Source organism: Prionailurus viverrinus, chromosome A2 (assembly GCF_022837055.1).
Source record: "Prionailurus viverrinus isolate Anna chromosome A2, UM_Priviv_1.0, whole genome shotgun sequence".
NCBI classification, from domain to species: domain Eukaryota; kingdom Metazoa; phylum Chordata; class Mammalia; order Carnivora; family Felidae; genus Prionailurus; species Prionailurus viverrinus.
In genome coordinates this window covers 146,146,187-146,162,655 of record NC_062562.1, presented here as the reverse complement: position 1 = coordinate 146,162,655, position 16,469 = coordinate 146,146,187, and the positions used below count along the sequence as shown (strand labels likewise).

General features: G+C 40.1%; 1 protein-coding gene across 5 annotated transcripts in view; it reads right to left on the bottom strand.

The window, feature by feature from the left end:
- AHCYL2 (adenosylhomocysteinase like 2) overlaps window positions 1-16,469 on the bottom strand; it is a 170,256-nt gene that overhangs the window by 26,599 nt on the left and 127,188 nt on the right. For 4 of the 5 annotated variants that reach the window (XM_047848927.1, XM_047848925.1, XM_047848926.1 and 1 more), the window contains 4 exons: window positions 12,000-12,143; window positions 11,266-11,366; window positions 3,835-3,937; window positions 2,047-2,141 (listed from right to left, as the gene is read on the bottom strand). In XM_047848927.1, coding sequence (XP_047704883.1) covers window positions 2,047-2,141; window positions 3,835-3,937; window positions 11,266-11,366; window positions 12,000-12,143 — 443 coding nt within the window. Of the gene's footprint in view, window positions 1-2,046; window positions 2,142-3,834; window positions 3,938-11,265; window positions 11,367-11,999; window positions 12,144-16,002; window positions 16,108-16,469 lie in introns of those variants that run through there. The other variant, XM_047848929.1, reaches the window with a different exon arrangement.

The following is a 16,469-nucleotide window of genomic DNA, read 5'->3' as shown; positions in this document are numbered from 1 at the left end:
AGCATAGGCACTATCCTACCCAAGATATCAGGCAGCACGGAAGGGTTTTGCCTAGCGAAACCTCACACTCTTTATAAACCAAATTAAAAATAACTTGGGAACTGTGCAGCATGTAGGTGTGCAAGCATGCCTCTGAACAGCTCATCACCATTTCAGGTTGGGATTAAAGATAAACACAATGCCGTGCCCACTGGAGCTTTAATCGGCAGAGGAAAGTTTTTGAATTATAAATAAGCTAAAGAAAGACCAGCTTAGAAGCTCTTAGGCCCTAGGCTGTGGCACTTCATTCAGCCCTTCACCGAGCTGTCAGAAAGGCTTAGCAGGACTTTCCAAATCGTTATCCCTGTGAAGTCCTCACAGAACTGCGTTGCCCCCTACTGGCATGCACCCATTGTGGAGTCTCATCAAATATCAACTCTACCACAAGTGCCCCCAGTGCCACCCTGGACTCCTGGGTACACAAATTCCCCCACCTCATGTCGAGCACCTAAGCTCTTTTTGTGCTTCTAGGCTTGCTCCCCATCTTGTTTCTCTGGCTTAACTAAAGTTTGTTTGAGAGCAGGGATCCAAGGCAAGACTCTCATTAAAATACATTCGCTTCCTTCTAAAAGTTAATGCTCCATTTTCTCCCAGTAGAAACCCTCAGAACAGGGTTTCCGACCCCTACCCACATAAAAGACCAGAGGCATAAAAGCCTGAGCAACTGGAAACTCTGTGTCTTAAGTCCCACTATTCTGGTCCACTTTTCTTTTAACAGAGGGATCTAATACAGGCAGGTGGTTGCTATCCCTCAGATTTATTTAATGAAGGTAGCCCCTAGTTCTCACCATGGTATTCTACTGCAGAAAATTCTTGCCACCAGGGAATCTTCCTGAGGTTGGAAAGCAAGTAAAAGTACTAGATCTCGATAGGATCCCTAGAGGAATGGGCTCTATTTGCTGGAGTGACAATGGTTTTTATCCTTGCTTAGTTTCTTCATCAGTTTTTCCAGCAGTTTGTCCTGGCCCTATAGTGTGTAAATGCTCTCTGGTTGCAATCCTGTGTCCTCCCTAAATTCTCCACTCTAAAATTAATGCTTTATTCCCCCATAGAAACCCTCTGGCGTATCTCCTTTCGGTCTGTCAATCAAACTCCTTCCAGTCCCAGTTAACTCTGTGGGAATGAGCTGACTCATCTCACAGCTGATTCCTCCCTCCCTTTAAGCAGGCTATTAACCCAGCTTCCTCACACCAGCACACAGTGCAATGTAACTGGATCCAGAATCCAGAAAGAGGATGCTTCTCTCCTTGTGCACCAAGTGAGGCCCGCTCTGCAATTAGCAAGCAATAGTTGGAGTAGAGCATCAAGGCTTCTTTTTCCAGTTGAGTCCCTAATTTCTCCTCTCTTTCATACACAGAAATGCTTATGAAGTAGGAGTGCCTCATATTTTGTGCAGCTTTTTGCTTCTCAGTGAAATCTAATGTGCTATAAGCCTTCAAGAACCTGATTTTTTCAAAAATGAAACACAAATAACATGAAGCGAAATAACCCCAAGCTTCTCTTTGCCTAGTCGTCTTTCTTCAAGTACAGAATAAAGAGAAGAAATTTGAACTTGGGATCTCTTCAGGTTTACTATAAATTCAGCATGTGACTCTAGAGAAACGCTAAGCACCACAGGAGGTGTGTGTGTGTGTGTGTGTGTGTGTATGTGTGTGCACATTTGGATTACTGTTGTTGGATGGGAGGTAAGCAGTAGAAGGGGATGGTAACTCATTAACCTTGCTTTTGAAACAGCCACGTGTGAACCCTGAGCAGTATTTTAATGTTGCTGATGAATATAAATGCTTCTAAGATCAGCACCAACAGTTATAGCATTTTGAGGCTGAGTTCAATATTCTCGGGGTACCCTAAACATAAGCCCACAGTTGTGCTGGAAGCACAGGTACATCAGATAGAAAAGGAAGCATTTTCCTTCCTTCCTGTTGAGACACCCTCTCCCCTGCCAGGGCCCCCTACTCTGTCCCCACCAGATCCCTCAGGAATTGTGCTAGCAGAAATCTAACTCACCATGTTTGGCTGCCAACCCTCCACATTCACACATCTATCAATGCACCACCAAAAGTCATCTTCTGATTCTCCTTTCCAGGCAAAGACAGGAAATCCTGAGAAAGGGGAACACAGAGAAACTATTAAAGCCTGAAAAAAGGGCTGCCTCTAAATTTTGACAACAAGATGCTGGTTTTCCCCATTTCCAAACTCTCTCATTCTGCTCTACTCCTTGGCTTGACTTTCTTCACTGATTAACATGGTCTTCAGCCCCTTCATCCACTCCTTTGTCTCTGGTGGTCATTTTGCTTTTAATATACAAAAGAGGACAAACAAGAGGGACAAGAGTATGATGGATGCTAAAAATATGACTTAAGGGAAAAAAGAAGAGGCAAGAAGTACTTCTTGATCCAGTCAAACTGGAAGTCTCACCATTTCCCAACCACACTTCGATCTTTCCTGCATCTAAACTTTAGTCATCCCATCTTCTTCATCAGGAAAACCCTTACACTCTTCTCCGTCTGTTAAAATGTTGTCATAGCCCAGTTAAGTGTCATGTTTCTTTTTTTTTTTTTTTAATTTTTTTTTTCAACGTTTATTTATTTTTGGGACAGAGAGAGACAGAGCATGAACGGGGGAGGGGCAGAGAGAGAAGGAGACACAGAATCGGAAACAGGCTCCAGGCTCTGAGCCATCAGCCCAGAGCCCGACGCGGGGCTCGAACTCACGGACCGCGAGATCGTGACCTGGCTGAAGTCGGACGCCTAACTGACTGCGCCACCCAGGCGCCCCAAAGTGTCATGTTTCTAACAAAGCCTGATTAACTCAGCTCCAAGGGATCGCTCATGGAATCTGAACTTTTACAAGCCACTTGCTTGTGCACTGAATGTAGATTTCTGCTCTGTTGTGGCATTTACCATATATACCCTTGTATTATCATTACTTGTATATGTGTCTTTTCTTCTCAACCACAGTATAAGATTCTTAGGGCAAAGACATAGTCTCATTTGTCCTTATATCTCTTAGAGTAGGTCATTAAGTATTTGTTGACGAGAAAAAAAAGAATGCTTATGTACAAATCATTGGGCTATATATTTAACATCTCTGCACATCTATATACATATTTTGTACCTTAGTAAAAATTGTATAAATGAATGAATATAAATGAAAGAACAAATGAAATACTAAAGTGCTAGCAGGAGAGACATGCATGCATTACAGAACTTTCCCAGCATTTCTCAAGAGCTCTGAAGCCACAAGCATTTGGTACTCTGATCTGTGCTATGCTGTCACAGAGCGAAGGCAAGAAACTGGCAAAGTCCAAATTTCTCCATTTCTTTCGTCCTTCCTGTGTCAGGAGCCACTGTGATCAAATATTAATCTGCCAGGTCAAGTCCTTTTTACTGCTTCTGAAGCAGGAACACCAAACATTAAATCAGGGCAAACTGCTGAAAAAACCAGCAGGACCACAAAACTATGCCTGAAGCACTTTCTTTTCTAATCCATATTGCTTCAGACAACGAGTACTGTTCACTAGTGTTCTAATATGAGCAAGTCAAGGCAAAGAATTAACTGATAAGGGAATATTAGACATAAGAAGATATTTGCCAACTGTAAAACAACAGAGTTACCTTCATCATATTTAACAAGAGAAGCCCAGGAGAGCAAACTCATCAAGAATAGGCATCCATTTCCCCCAAGACAGCAACTTTAATGTTGAACTTCCTTAAAGGTTTATATTGAACCCGTGGAACTTTTCAGAGACTTACTTTAGCCAAAGACACAGAATACAAGCAAAACCAATCTTACCACTTTCTGCTAGAGCAGCAGCCACTTCATTGAGAGTGGAATAGATGTTGCAGGCTGCCCATCGGCACTGTGCCCCCAGCGCACCCAGGGTTTCCATAAGCACCTGTATTAAAGAGAAAGCAGGGGATGAGCAAGGCTGGCCAAACCACTGGTCAGGGAAATTAAGTTTATATATCTGACATTGAGAAAATATATCAGGAATAGCTAAGGCCAGTGATTTTCAAACTGTGCCCTACAGAAATCCTTCCGTGTTTTGAGTAGAGGGCAATGGTTGGGGTAGGCATGGGGGAAGGCTCCAGCTGAGCTCAATGCTCTTCTGCCTATTTAATATATTGGGCCTCCTTATAAGACTTAATTAAACCAAGGATTTTAGAGCCAAAACATTTTTGGAAAACCACAAATTTTACAGTTCTGCTTCTCTGTAAGGAAGCTGCAAGAAAAGCTCCAATCCTAACAACAGCCAAGTAATCTATAAAACCTTAACTTTTCTTGAGCCCATCAAGAGCTGAGGTTATAAAGCAACCAAGTGCACTGAACTCCAAAGTGACAAATCCCTTTAAGGAGACAGGGAACACACTGTTTCACCTCTGACAGAGCATGGGAGGAAGATGTGGGTGCCACACAGGAGGAGAAAAAAAAAAGCTAGAATTCAATGAATAGTAAAGGCTGAGTGTGGGAAAGTATGTCAGTTTGGAATTTCTAATAACCCTAGGCACAAGGAGATTTCACACTCACACGCAAGCTCTTTTCCAGGGGCTTCCACCCAGCGCTCACAAGAAAGACTGGGGGGCAAGGACCTGATCAGCTGTGCTCAAAAACAGGCACTTTGCCACGCTCTTCTCTCATAGGAAGCAAAAGTCTTAAGCTAAAGGAAGAGGAGCAGAAATTACGCCTGCAATCAGGGACCAGACAAAGATCCACTGCTTCTGGGGAAGAGTGGAAGCAAAAACTCCCTGCTCCTTGGAGAGAAGTAAGCCTTCTTGGGCCCAGGACCTTGCACTGACACAAAGTACAGGCATACCTCAGAGAAACTGCAGGTTCCAGACTACCACAATAAAGTGAATATCACAATAAAGCAAGTCAAATGAATGTTTTGGTTTCCCAGTGCATATAAAAGTTATGTTTACACTATACTGTAACCTATTGAGTGTGCGATAGCACACTGTACATACCTTAATTTAAAAAATACTTTGGGGCGCCTCAGTCAGTTGGGCGTCCAACTTCGGCTCAGGTTATGATCTCACAGTTTGTGGGTTCGAGCCCCGCATTGGGCTCTGTGCTGACAGCTCAGAGCCTACAGCCTGTTTCAGATTCTGTCTCCCTCTCTCTCTGCCCCTCCCCAGCTTGCACTCTGTCTCTCTCTGTCTCTCAACAACAAATAAATGTTAAAAAAAAAAAAAAGTTTTTTTAATGCCATTATCTGTGAAGTGCAATAAAACAAGGTATGACTGGTAAAGATATGCTACTTCTCCAGGAAAGGCAGGAAAATATCTCTTGCACAAGACCTATCACAGACACAAGGCAAAATTTGGCTGCTATGGAAAGAAGAGGCAGGAACAATGAAAAAGCCCCACCTCACAGAGACCTAAGACTGAGGCTGGACCAGGAGATGCGAGAACCCTACCTGCCCTCACCATGAGCTAAGCTCTAGGAAACAAAGAGCAGCAGCCTAGTGCAGCAGGTAGGGCATGTATCTGAAGAGGGAGATGACACCCCCTTTCCCCCACCCCTGTGGCAAGCATGTGTAGAAGCAACTGAAAGCTGAGACTGAAGCCAAAACACTGAGAAGAACCTTCCGTTAACCTCAAATCACAATGTAACAGCTGCCCACTACTGGAGCAATTTGAGGCCTATGGTGCAGAACAATAATTGAAATCCAACCAAGTTCATGACAATAATGGAAACTACCAAATTACCATTCAAGATAAAATTTCAAGACACACTGGCAGGGGTCAATTAAATGGGCATTAAGGAGGGCACTTTTTGGGATGAGCACTGGGTGTCATATGGAAGAGATGAATCACTGGGTTCTACTTCTGAAGCCAAGACTACACTGTATGTTAACTAACCTGAAAATAAATTTAAAAAAAAATTTCAAGACACACAAAAAAGTGGAATCCTCCCCATTGTCAAGAAATACAATATTCAAGAGAACAAGCCTCTAAGATGAACTGTTTAAATTAGTTATAATAAATAAAACTTTAAATTAGCTGTAATTAACATGTTTATATTAAGTGGTCTAGTGAAAAGATGGATGACATCCATGAACAGATAGGAAATTTCAGCAGAGAGATGGAAACAATAAAAATATGTCAAATAGAAATGTCAGAAAACATGTTAATAGGTATTAGAGATTATGGATTCTTTCATCAGGCTCATCGTCAGACTAGGCATATCTGAGGATAGAATCAGTGAACTTGAAGAGAGATCAGTAAAAATCACCAAATTGAAATACAGAAAGAAAAAAGAGTAGGGAATAAAAATCAGAGCGTCCAAGAACAGAGCATCCAAGATCTATGGGCCATTATCAAATGTCTAACATACATGTAACTGGAATAGTATGAGGAGAAGGAGAGAACAGGGCAAAAGAAATATATGAAGAGTTAGTGGGCAATTATTTTCCAAAATACGAAATGAAAGAAGATCCAGGAAAAATGATATTCCAATGGCAAAAAATACAATAGCGTCCAGATCCTTTAAAAGGAACCAGGCCCCTTGGAGAAATGGCTGATTCCGGGGTTAGGGCAGAGAATGTACAAGATGAGCTTAGATAATCTTATACTAGAAGCAAGTAAGTGCTCAAAGAATGAGAAGGATATGCCAAAAGACAAAAAGCCACAGAAGCCAGACTGAAGGGACTCCACCAGGACGTTTGGAACAATTTAAGCATCATAATAAATAGTGATAGTAATGGATCATAATGCACTAAATAAAATAGGAAATAATGATTCATACAAATAAAAATAAGTATATAAATGAATAAACTGAAAGCCTGATGAAGAATGGGATATCTACATAGTTTCATACTACTACCTCACAAAATACTTTTTAATTACAAAGAGGGAAAAATAACTTTTACAGTGGAAAAGTCTAGCAGACACTACCTCAAGCAAAGGATCAAAATGAACATCATCTTGGCAAATGATAAATCAATTCTAAATCAATGTGCCACCTGATAAGATTCAATGAAAAAAATGGAACATCATTTCCTACCATAAATGCATATCCCGAATTTAATAATGAGAAAGTATCAAGAAAACTAGAATTGAGCACAATCTATAGAATAATTCATCTACAATTTTCAAAAGGGTCAAGGTCATGAAAGTCAAAGAAAGACTGATGAAGTGTTCCAGACTAAAGGAGACTAAAAGGGGATGACGTTTAACGAGATGTGTAACTAGGGACTGGATCTTTGGGTTATAAAATATAATACTGGGACAACTAGTAAAATTCATACAAGGTCTGAGGATTAGATGGTAATATAAATCAATGTTAATTTCCTAATTTTGAATAGTTGTACTGGTCATATGAGAGAATGTCCTTGTACGTAGAAAATATACATTAAAGTATTTGTGGGTCAAGGAGCATCAGGTTGGCAACTTACTCTCAAATGGCTAAGAAAAAAAGTGACCTGTACTCTACTCTACAACTTTATAAATCTGTGTTTATTTCAAATTAAAAACTGTTTTTAAAAATTCTTTTAAAAATTTATTCTGCCAATTTGATCCTGATTTACTTTTAACTTCAATATATAAGATAGACATAGGATTCTTTTAAAGAAAGTAGTATACCACCTACTGCTTTGATTATTAGCTATTTTCACAAGAATAAAGCTTTGGTTAAAAAAACTTGTTTTTGGCGCCTGGGTGGCTCAATTGGTTAAGCATCAGACTCTTGGTTTTGGCTCAGATCATGATCTCACGGTTTCTGAGTTTGAGCCCTGCATTAAGCTCTGTGCCAACGGCGTGGAGCTTGCTTGGGAGTCCATCTCCCTCTCTTTCACTGCCCCTTCCCTGCTTGCTCTCTACGTTTCTCTCTCTCAAAAATAAATAAACTTTGGGGAAAAAAATCTTTTAAAAAACCTGTTTTAAAATTTCCTGACAGTAGGTAACTCTGAGTACTGGTACTTTTCATGTTGTAAAACTTGTATTTTCTCATATTTCAATGCTAAGTAAAAATTCTAATTATGGTCTAATTAAAAAAAAAACAAACTTGGGGCGCCTGGGTGGCTCAGTAGGTTAAGCGTCCGACTTTGGCTGAGGTCAAGATCTCACAGTCAGTGAGTTCCAGCCCCGTGTTGGGCTCTGTGTTGACAGCCCAGAGCCTGGAGCCTGCTTTGGATTCTGTGTGTCCCTCTCTCTCCGCTCCTCCCCAACTTGTGCATGTACGTGTGCTTTCTCTCTCTCTCAAAAATAAATGAACATTAAAAAAAATTTTTTTTAATAAATAAATTAAAAAAAAAATCATGCTGGGTGCCTGGGTGGCTCGGTCTGTTGAGTGTCTGACTTCAGCTCAGGTCATGATCTCACAGTCAAGTTTGAGTTCAAGCCCCATGTGTCTGGCTCTTTGTGTCAGGGAGCAGCCTGCTTCAGATCCTCTGTCCCCCTCTCTCTCTGCACCTCGCCTGCTTATGCACTCTCTCTCTCACTCTCTCTTTCTCTCTCTCAAAAATAAATAAATATTAAAAAAAAGAATTCTAAGTAAAGAGTGCTAGCTGTTAGGGCTCAAACAGGAGTGAAGGCAGGTAGGAGTGGAAGGAAGACAGAGCTTAGAAGCTGGCTTAACCTGACTTTCAATCATGACTGTTTAGAGAGAGTAGCAAAGGAATCTGGTTATTAGAAGGAACTAGGGAAACATGCCTAAAAAATATAAATAGATCCAAGTCTATTGGAAACATGGATAGGAAACCATTAACTAACTATGATAGTTATTTCTGGAACATGGGATCATAGGAGACTGTCTTTTTACGTTACAGAGTATGGTAATGTTTGAGCATTATAAAATGAACATTAACTCCTTTTGCAATCAGAAAAAGAAAACGGAGATTAAAAACAAAACAAGGTAAAAATTCCTTTGTTATTATTAATTATTTTTATTTTTATTTATTTGTTTTGAGGGAGAGAATGTGCGAGCAGGGGAGGGGCAGAGAGAGAGGGAGACAGAGAATCCCAAGCAGGCTCCACACTGTCAGTGGAGAGCCCAACTCAGGCTTCGAACTCACAAACATGAGATCATGACCTGAGCCGAAATCAAGAGTCACATGCTTAACTGATGGAGCCACTCAGGCACCCCTGTGTGATTATTTGTTTAAAGGAAAAAGAAAAAAATGTGGGGAGGAAACTGTGAAATAATATTAAAACTGGTAAACTAATTTTGATTACTCCATTCAAGAGAAAGTAGAAGGGAGCCTTGAAAGGTGGTAATGTTTGGTGACCCAGGGGGTAAAAAAGAAACTAGATACAATTTAGCAACATGAGACAGTACAGAAGCACTTACTATTTTAAGCCACCACACTGAAGTCTCATGTCACTGACTAGGGAAGCCCAAAAAAGATTCCAAGAGTGTTTCTGCCTTGATTTATTAGTCTGTAGCTCCAAAAAGAGACAGCTTTTCAATTTATTATATTAATTTGGGGTAATCAAGGTATTTTTTTCCTTAGAGAACATGTAATATGGAAAAGCCTCATGGTAAAGATCATAAGAGTAGCTGCCTGGGTCTTAAGGACTCTCTTCTGTTCTTAGTCAGGAATGTGGCCATATAAATAAGTGTTATGCTTCAGGAGACACTCTGTTGAAAGTCGATCTAACCATACAGATGACCTGAGTCTTATAAATCATATAAATGATTTCAGACCATTTCTCAATACACCAATTTCCTGTAGTGTTTTCATTATGGTTGGCAGTTCAATCTCTTACGTCTTTGATGATGGCTCTGAGTCAGTGATTCTCAACAGAGGAGCTCTGGAAAACTGCGGGGGCATTTTTGATTGTCACAATAGTCGGGAGGGGAATGCTACTGGCATTGAGTGATCAGGACCAGAGGTTTTGACATGTTGAAAGTGCAGGACAGTCTCTTACGACAAAAACCATGCCACATTTAGTGCAGTTTTCAAATGTTCCAATGAAAGTTCATAAGGGTGAGAAACCTATTTATAATGATCTAAGTTTAGAACCTTATTCCACCTTACACATTAACAAAAAATACTCTTGTAGTTTTAATACAAAATAGTAATAGCTTTCCCAGGAATGTAACACTCGTGTAAATTAAGAGCAAACACACACTTGTTATTGTTGCTGTTCAGAGATTTATAAAAAGTTTATTGTTTATTATAATATGATTCAGAAAGTCATATAATTTGGCAATGTCACTCTGATGCCTTAGAATCAGTAACACATTTCTATCTACATTTGTGGCATTCTCGTTCAAATAATGCTATGAGGAAGTACAAATATCTGAGTATTCCACTATACTTGTGCCCAAGCATTTACATACGGAAATACACATTATTTCTTTATAAATTACTTTTCCTCTATTCCTCCTTCATATTTCAGTTAAGATTTTATATTAATTTTTAAAAAATTACATGTACTGAGGTATGTTATATTTGAATTTCATTTTAAGATAATACAGAGGCATTGCAAAAATATGTTTTATAAAGAGGAGACACTGAATCTGATAGGGCTAAGAATCACTAGTCTAAATCAATCATGGTAACCCCAGTCCCCTTGCCAGGACTGGTGGGCCATGGGTATGTGACCCTGTTCTGTTCAATGACACATGATGGAATATCCTGGAAGACTTCTGGGAAAGATTTACTTGCTTTTGGGGGAGAAGAAGAAATGGTCCTTCCTACTCTTCATGTCAGTCTGTGATGGCTTAAAGAGCTGTAATCAACTTGCTATGAGCCTGAGAATGAAGTAAGCAAGTGAAAAGGGAGCTCCAAGAAAATTACAGCTAGATGAAACTGGAGCCTTGAGATCCTAAATTTGAAGTCCACCTTACCTCTGAACTCTTAGCTATGTAATATAATCAGTTCCTTTAGGTATGAGTCAGGTTGAATCAGGTTCTTTTACTTGCAGCTGAAAGCAATCTAAGAGAACTGCCTTATGGAAATGACATTGGAAGGCAAGACAAGGGGAAGCAGTGTAGCACAGAGAAAGCATAAACTTGGGAGTCAGACGAATTGAAGTTCAAACCTGGATTCTATGATTTTACTTGCTGTATAACCTCAGACAAATTACTTAAACACCCTGAGCCTTACTTTCCTCATTTGTAAAGTAGAAACAAGAATACCTGCTTTACATGGCCATCACAAGGATTAATGACTTAATACTTGTTAAGCTCTTAACCTACTGCTTGGCATTTTGCAAGCACTCAATAGCTGGTGGCTATTATTAACTATTATTATGTGGAGAAAGAAAAAGGACTCACAGCAGTCTGAGCAGTGATGTGTGTGCAACCCACAATTTTGGCTCCAGCCAAAGGTTTTTCTCCTTGAGCTCTCTTCCTCAAAGCCATCAGTGCAGGCATTTCTGAAAAGGCACAATACATACACAGCACTATTAGAGAGGAGGGAATGAGAGAGAAAGAATAAACAGAAGAACTTATTCTCTTAAAGTAAGATTCTTCCCCCGGTCAGGTTGTTAGGTTGGGTTCCTTAAGGAATCAAGACATTGAATCTAATTTTTCTTTTATAAGAGACTTTCAAAGGCAAATGCTCCAGAGTTCTGACTCCCCATCTCCCAGTCTTACTCATCCATTCCTTATAGACCTACCAGAGTACACTCCTTCCCCACAGTGTTCCCTAAGTTCAGATTTCTTTTAAGTATTCTTTAAAACCATTCCTTTTTTTTTTTTTTTTTAAGATTTATTTATTTACTGTGAGAGCGGGGGCAATTGGGGGAGGGTAAGAGAGAAAAAATCCCAAGCAGGCTCTGCACTGTCGGTGCGGAGCCTGACTCAGGGGCTCGAACTCACGAACTGTGAGATTATGACCTGAGTGGAAATCAAGAGTCAGACGCTTAACCAACTAAGCCACCCAGGCACCCCTCTTTAAAACCACTCTTAAATTTCACAGGCAACTAGACCCCAGGACATAAAAAGGGATTAACATGGACAAAAAGACACGGGCAGCATGAAAAAGAACAGGTGCTTGCTTTCTTTACCTTGTTCAGCGATTTCAATTTCTCTTCGTCCAAACTCTGCCTGTTTGATGTTCTTGACACAGAAGTCACTGCTTCCCTTAGAGTTCTTTTGCTGCTTGTCCCTGGGAGATGTCTCATCATCAGAGCTATCTGTATATGAAGCCGCTGAAATGACAGATAAAAAGCCCTCAGGGAAACAAATGGCTTCCTCTGAAATTCTACACCGTGGGGTGAACTGAGGCTTCTCTAGTCATCCAGCACCATACAGATGTACACCTAAATGGTAGGCACCTAAATGGCACCATGGAGCTAGGTCCACCACCTCCTATGGAAAGTGCTATCCACAGGTCAGAAAGAGGAAGCTGAGAGAGGTTGCCAAAGACGTTCCCCTTGGATAGCATTAACTACCCAGGGCTAATGATCTTCAGAACATGAGAGGTCCTTGAATATGCAAAACGAGAGAGGTTACACCATGGTAGCAATAGGTTGAAGTTCTTAATGCAAGATCATGGTCATTAACCTATGGGTTTCTGGGATCCTAGCTGCCCTTTTTGTCTGCTGCTTAGATGCCTGATGTAATTTGTGTTTTAGTACAGTAATTGAACAGATAAGACCTAGAAAACAAGGAACCCATGGGAAAGTAATTAAGAACCACACAAAAAGTGTTTGTCTGACATAACAGAGCTTTCTTTTCAGAACTCGCTCTGATGAGGCTGAACTATGCCTGCAGACCCAATTAGATATTGACAATGAAGTATTCAGTGTGCTCTCCCTTCTTGCTGGCCTCAGTGGATCCAGCAGTAGGCATTTCAGGTTCCCAAAGAAGTGGATAAATCCTCTTTTGGTATACTAAAATGCTCTGATGATTAATCCATTTAGCAGTATACGCTAGAGGGTGGAAAGTCTAAGGCTTTTGACTGTGGCTAACAGGCAGCTGCTGCTGCTACTCACATGTTTAGCTGAGGTCTTTTCAGTTTTTAAACAAATCTGTAGTTGCTAATCATTTGCTAGATGATTTAATTTCATTCCATGACTTATGTTTAAGTTTCTGAGGATAGTTTCTTCCTAAGTAGCCCTCAAGGTTTCTTGTGGTTGTTGTGGTGGTGTTTGTTTGTTTGTTTGTTTGTTTTAAACGTTTATTTGTTTTTGAGAGAGAGAGAGAGAGAGAGAGAGAGAGAGAGAGAGAGATGGAGGGGCAGAAAGTGTGGGAGACACAGAATCCGAAGCAGGCTCCAGGCTCTGAGCTGTCAGCACAGAGCTGACACAAAGTATGAGATCATGACCTCAGCCGAAGCCACAGGCTTAACCAACTGAGCCACCCAGGTGCCCCTTGTGTTTTTTTGAGGGGGAGGGGAGGTTGGGGGATATAAAGCTCTATCTATAAAGCATTACATATCTCTCCATGGGATAAGAAGTATGTCCCTCACTTGTAAGGGGAGAAAGCTGCAAATGCTCAGAGCTCCTAAGGTCTATGGTGCTCTGATGTACTTACATCCAGAGAATTATGGCATTTCTGGGATTTCTTAGCAAAGGATCTATACCTGGGAAGGCTGTAAAAGGCAAGTCTGACCTTGCCCAGCTAATCGGGCATGGCACGACAAGATGTTTGGGCAGCAGGGGCCTGAGTGTCTCTCTTGGAACTGGAAAACTGCCCTAGAGCAAAGTCCTAACACGAGGCAACAAGAATGAACATGGGCGCCAAGGGAGGTGAGGGAATTAGTAAATCCCCAAAGAGACTTTGTTCTGGAAAGGAACTAATCAGTACAAAACGTCTGTGGTTCTCCCTCCTCGGGTGAGCAAGAGTTCAAAGTACCTTTGGCAACAGAGCCCAGAAACAGCTTCCTGGGCAGTCATCTGTTTCACTAATCGATACTCAGAAATAGCTTATGTGTTAGAGGCTTAGGGGAGCCATGCTTCTACCACCTGAGAGAGGAAAGGCAGTGGCCATCCCTAATCTCGATCATAATTTATAGTATAATCACTTTTGAAGAAAGTGTTGACATTCAGAATATCCTGAAATTTCAAATCCTTTGCCAAAGGCATGACGATTTCTATGTTCCTCAATGGCCATTTAAATATAGTGGTTACGTGTTCTGGGGTCAGACAGACTTTGAAGCCTCAGTCTCTGTTTCTGGGTATATAAAATAAAGGCGTCCCAGAACCTGATTAACAGAATTAATAGAATTAGTTAATAGATTAATAGAATTCATTCATGAATCCAATCATGCACACATTCAGTTGTTCATTCAACAGATTTTTATCATGTTATCTACTATGTCCCAGGCACAGTCTAATTCCTGGGTATATAGAACAAATATGGCTGTCTTCATCTTCATGGAGTTTTCAGTCTAATGGGTGAGTCAGACATGAAATGACTCATTTCAGAATTAATTAGAGTTTTTCTTTTCCTATGGTTGTAATATGTATTATGAAGCAGATTGTTAATTGGAAGACATGACTTGTCAGAGTCAAGTTGTTGAGAAGATTAAATGAGATAATGTAAGTAAAGTGCTAATGCAATGCTTGGTATAAATTAAATACTGAATAAATGATACCCGATATTAGTGTTGGCTTTTGCATATATTTTTAAGTGAATACCAGAAATAACATCTTTAAAGGTTCTTACTCAGCTTCAGGATTTTTAAGTTTTATTTATTCATTTTTGAGAGAGACAGAGAGTGAGCGGGCGAGGGGCAGAGAGAGAGAGAATCCCAAGCAGGCTCTGCACTGTCAGCACAGAGCCCGATGTGGGGCTCAAACTCACAAACCATGAGATCATGACCTGAGCCGAAACCAAGAGTTGGATGCTTAACCGACTAAGCCACCCAGGCGCCCCATCAGCTTCAGGATTTTGAATGGGAAAGGGATGACATACATACAATATTATTTATTGTTCCTTTTCTTTCTACCTCTGTCATCTACTAATCCAACCAAGCAGCAGGTGGCTGGCTGGCAATGATGAAAAAGGTTGAGACAGAGTCCTCACTCTACCCAGAATAGCATTCCTCTCCTTTGCCTCTCTAGCTTCTAAGGATGAGTCAGGGTAAAAAACAAAATAAAACAAAACAAACAACAACAAAAATAAGCACCAAAATTTCCCCTTAGGAGAAGCGCTCCAATTTTTGGCTTGAGTTTGCCTTCTATCTCAAGAAGAAATTATTATGCCACCTCCCTATTCTAAAAAAAAAAAAATCCTCAAATACCGTATTTTATTTTCTTCACAGTAGTCAACTGGTTATAGTTAGCTCAATCATGTTTTTCTTTCAGCCACAATGGATTTGTTTTCAAAGAGTCCTTTATACAGACCTGTTATCAGGTGAGAACCAAAAATATCAGTTGTCTAGATGGTACTAATATGTGAATGCAAAATGGCTGACAGACCCAGATCAAGAGAGTATTACTTCTGCAAACACAGTGGAAAGATTATTCTGAACTAGCATGACATTTGTTTTTTGAATCCATACTTATTTCTGTCACTATATTTAAAGTAGCACATTCACTTTAATATTTGAGACAGTATTAAAGGTTTCTTCCCAGGAAAATTTAGAGAAAGCCAACACACATGTATATACATGCTTGCATAATTTGTAAAGTGTTTGTAATTGTCACACTCTGAAGACCAGAGCTATAATTCAATTAAAAATGAACAACTGATCATCAAGGCAATAATCAACTGAAGCACAGCCTAAGACCTTAGCTCTAGCTTTACCTCTAGTTGGTTGTGACCAATTCTCAATTTATCCAACTGTAAAACAGGGAGCATAACAGATGTTCTCTCTCCCATACTCCCTCTTTCCCCTAACTGCCACCAGAAAAACCTCATGAATAAATGAGAGTCACAAAAGGGTTCAATTTCTACATAAAAAAGTTATAATAAAGTATAACATAACTTTACCACAGGGTGTTCTCTTGTTTCATGATAACCCAGAATCAAAACATAACTTGGTGAATCACTAATCCATAATCTATCCCATAGAACATGCATACACATATGTTCTATGGCTCAAGCCTGATTAAGCCTTACCTCCTAGCAGCTGTGACATTGTAGGTTATTGCTAGAAGAAGCAGTCAGACTCCCGGATGAATTAGTCCTATTAGACTATTTTAAGTCAGACAATGCCTCTTAGGCCCAATCTATTCATTTGGTAATGGAAATAACAGTAGGGACCTGTGTGTCAATGTGCAGCAGATTTCACTGATGAATAACACTCTAGAAATATGTGAAAAGCTATGTTAGCAACCAAAATACAAACAAATAAACAAAACTTTGTTACTTGGAAAAATCTTAAAATGCTTTATAAGTGTTATAAGAACCAATTATGAACTAAGGGACTTCAGCTTTCCTTTCTTATCTTTAACCAATTAACTCCCTGTAAAGACAGCTTTTTCAGAAATAGATCACTGAGAATGGTTTGATTTTGAAGAAAAGCCTCATCTACTCATCTGTTTTTCTGAGGTTTTGTGCTTAGGGAAAGAGCTTCTAGAAGTCTG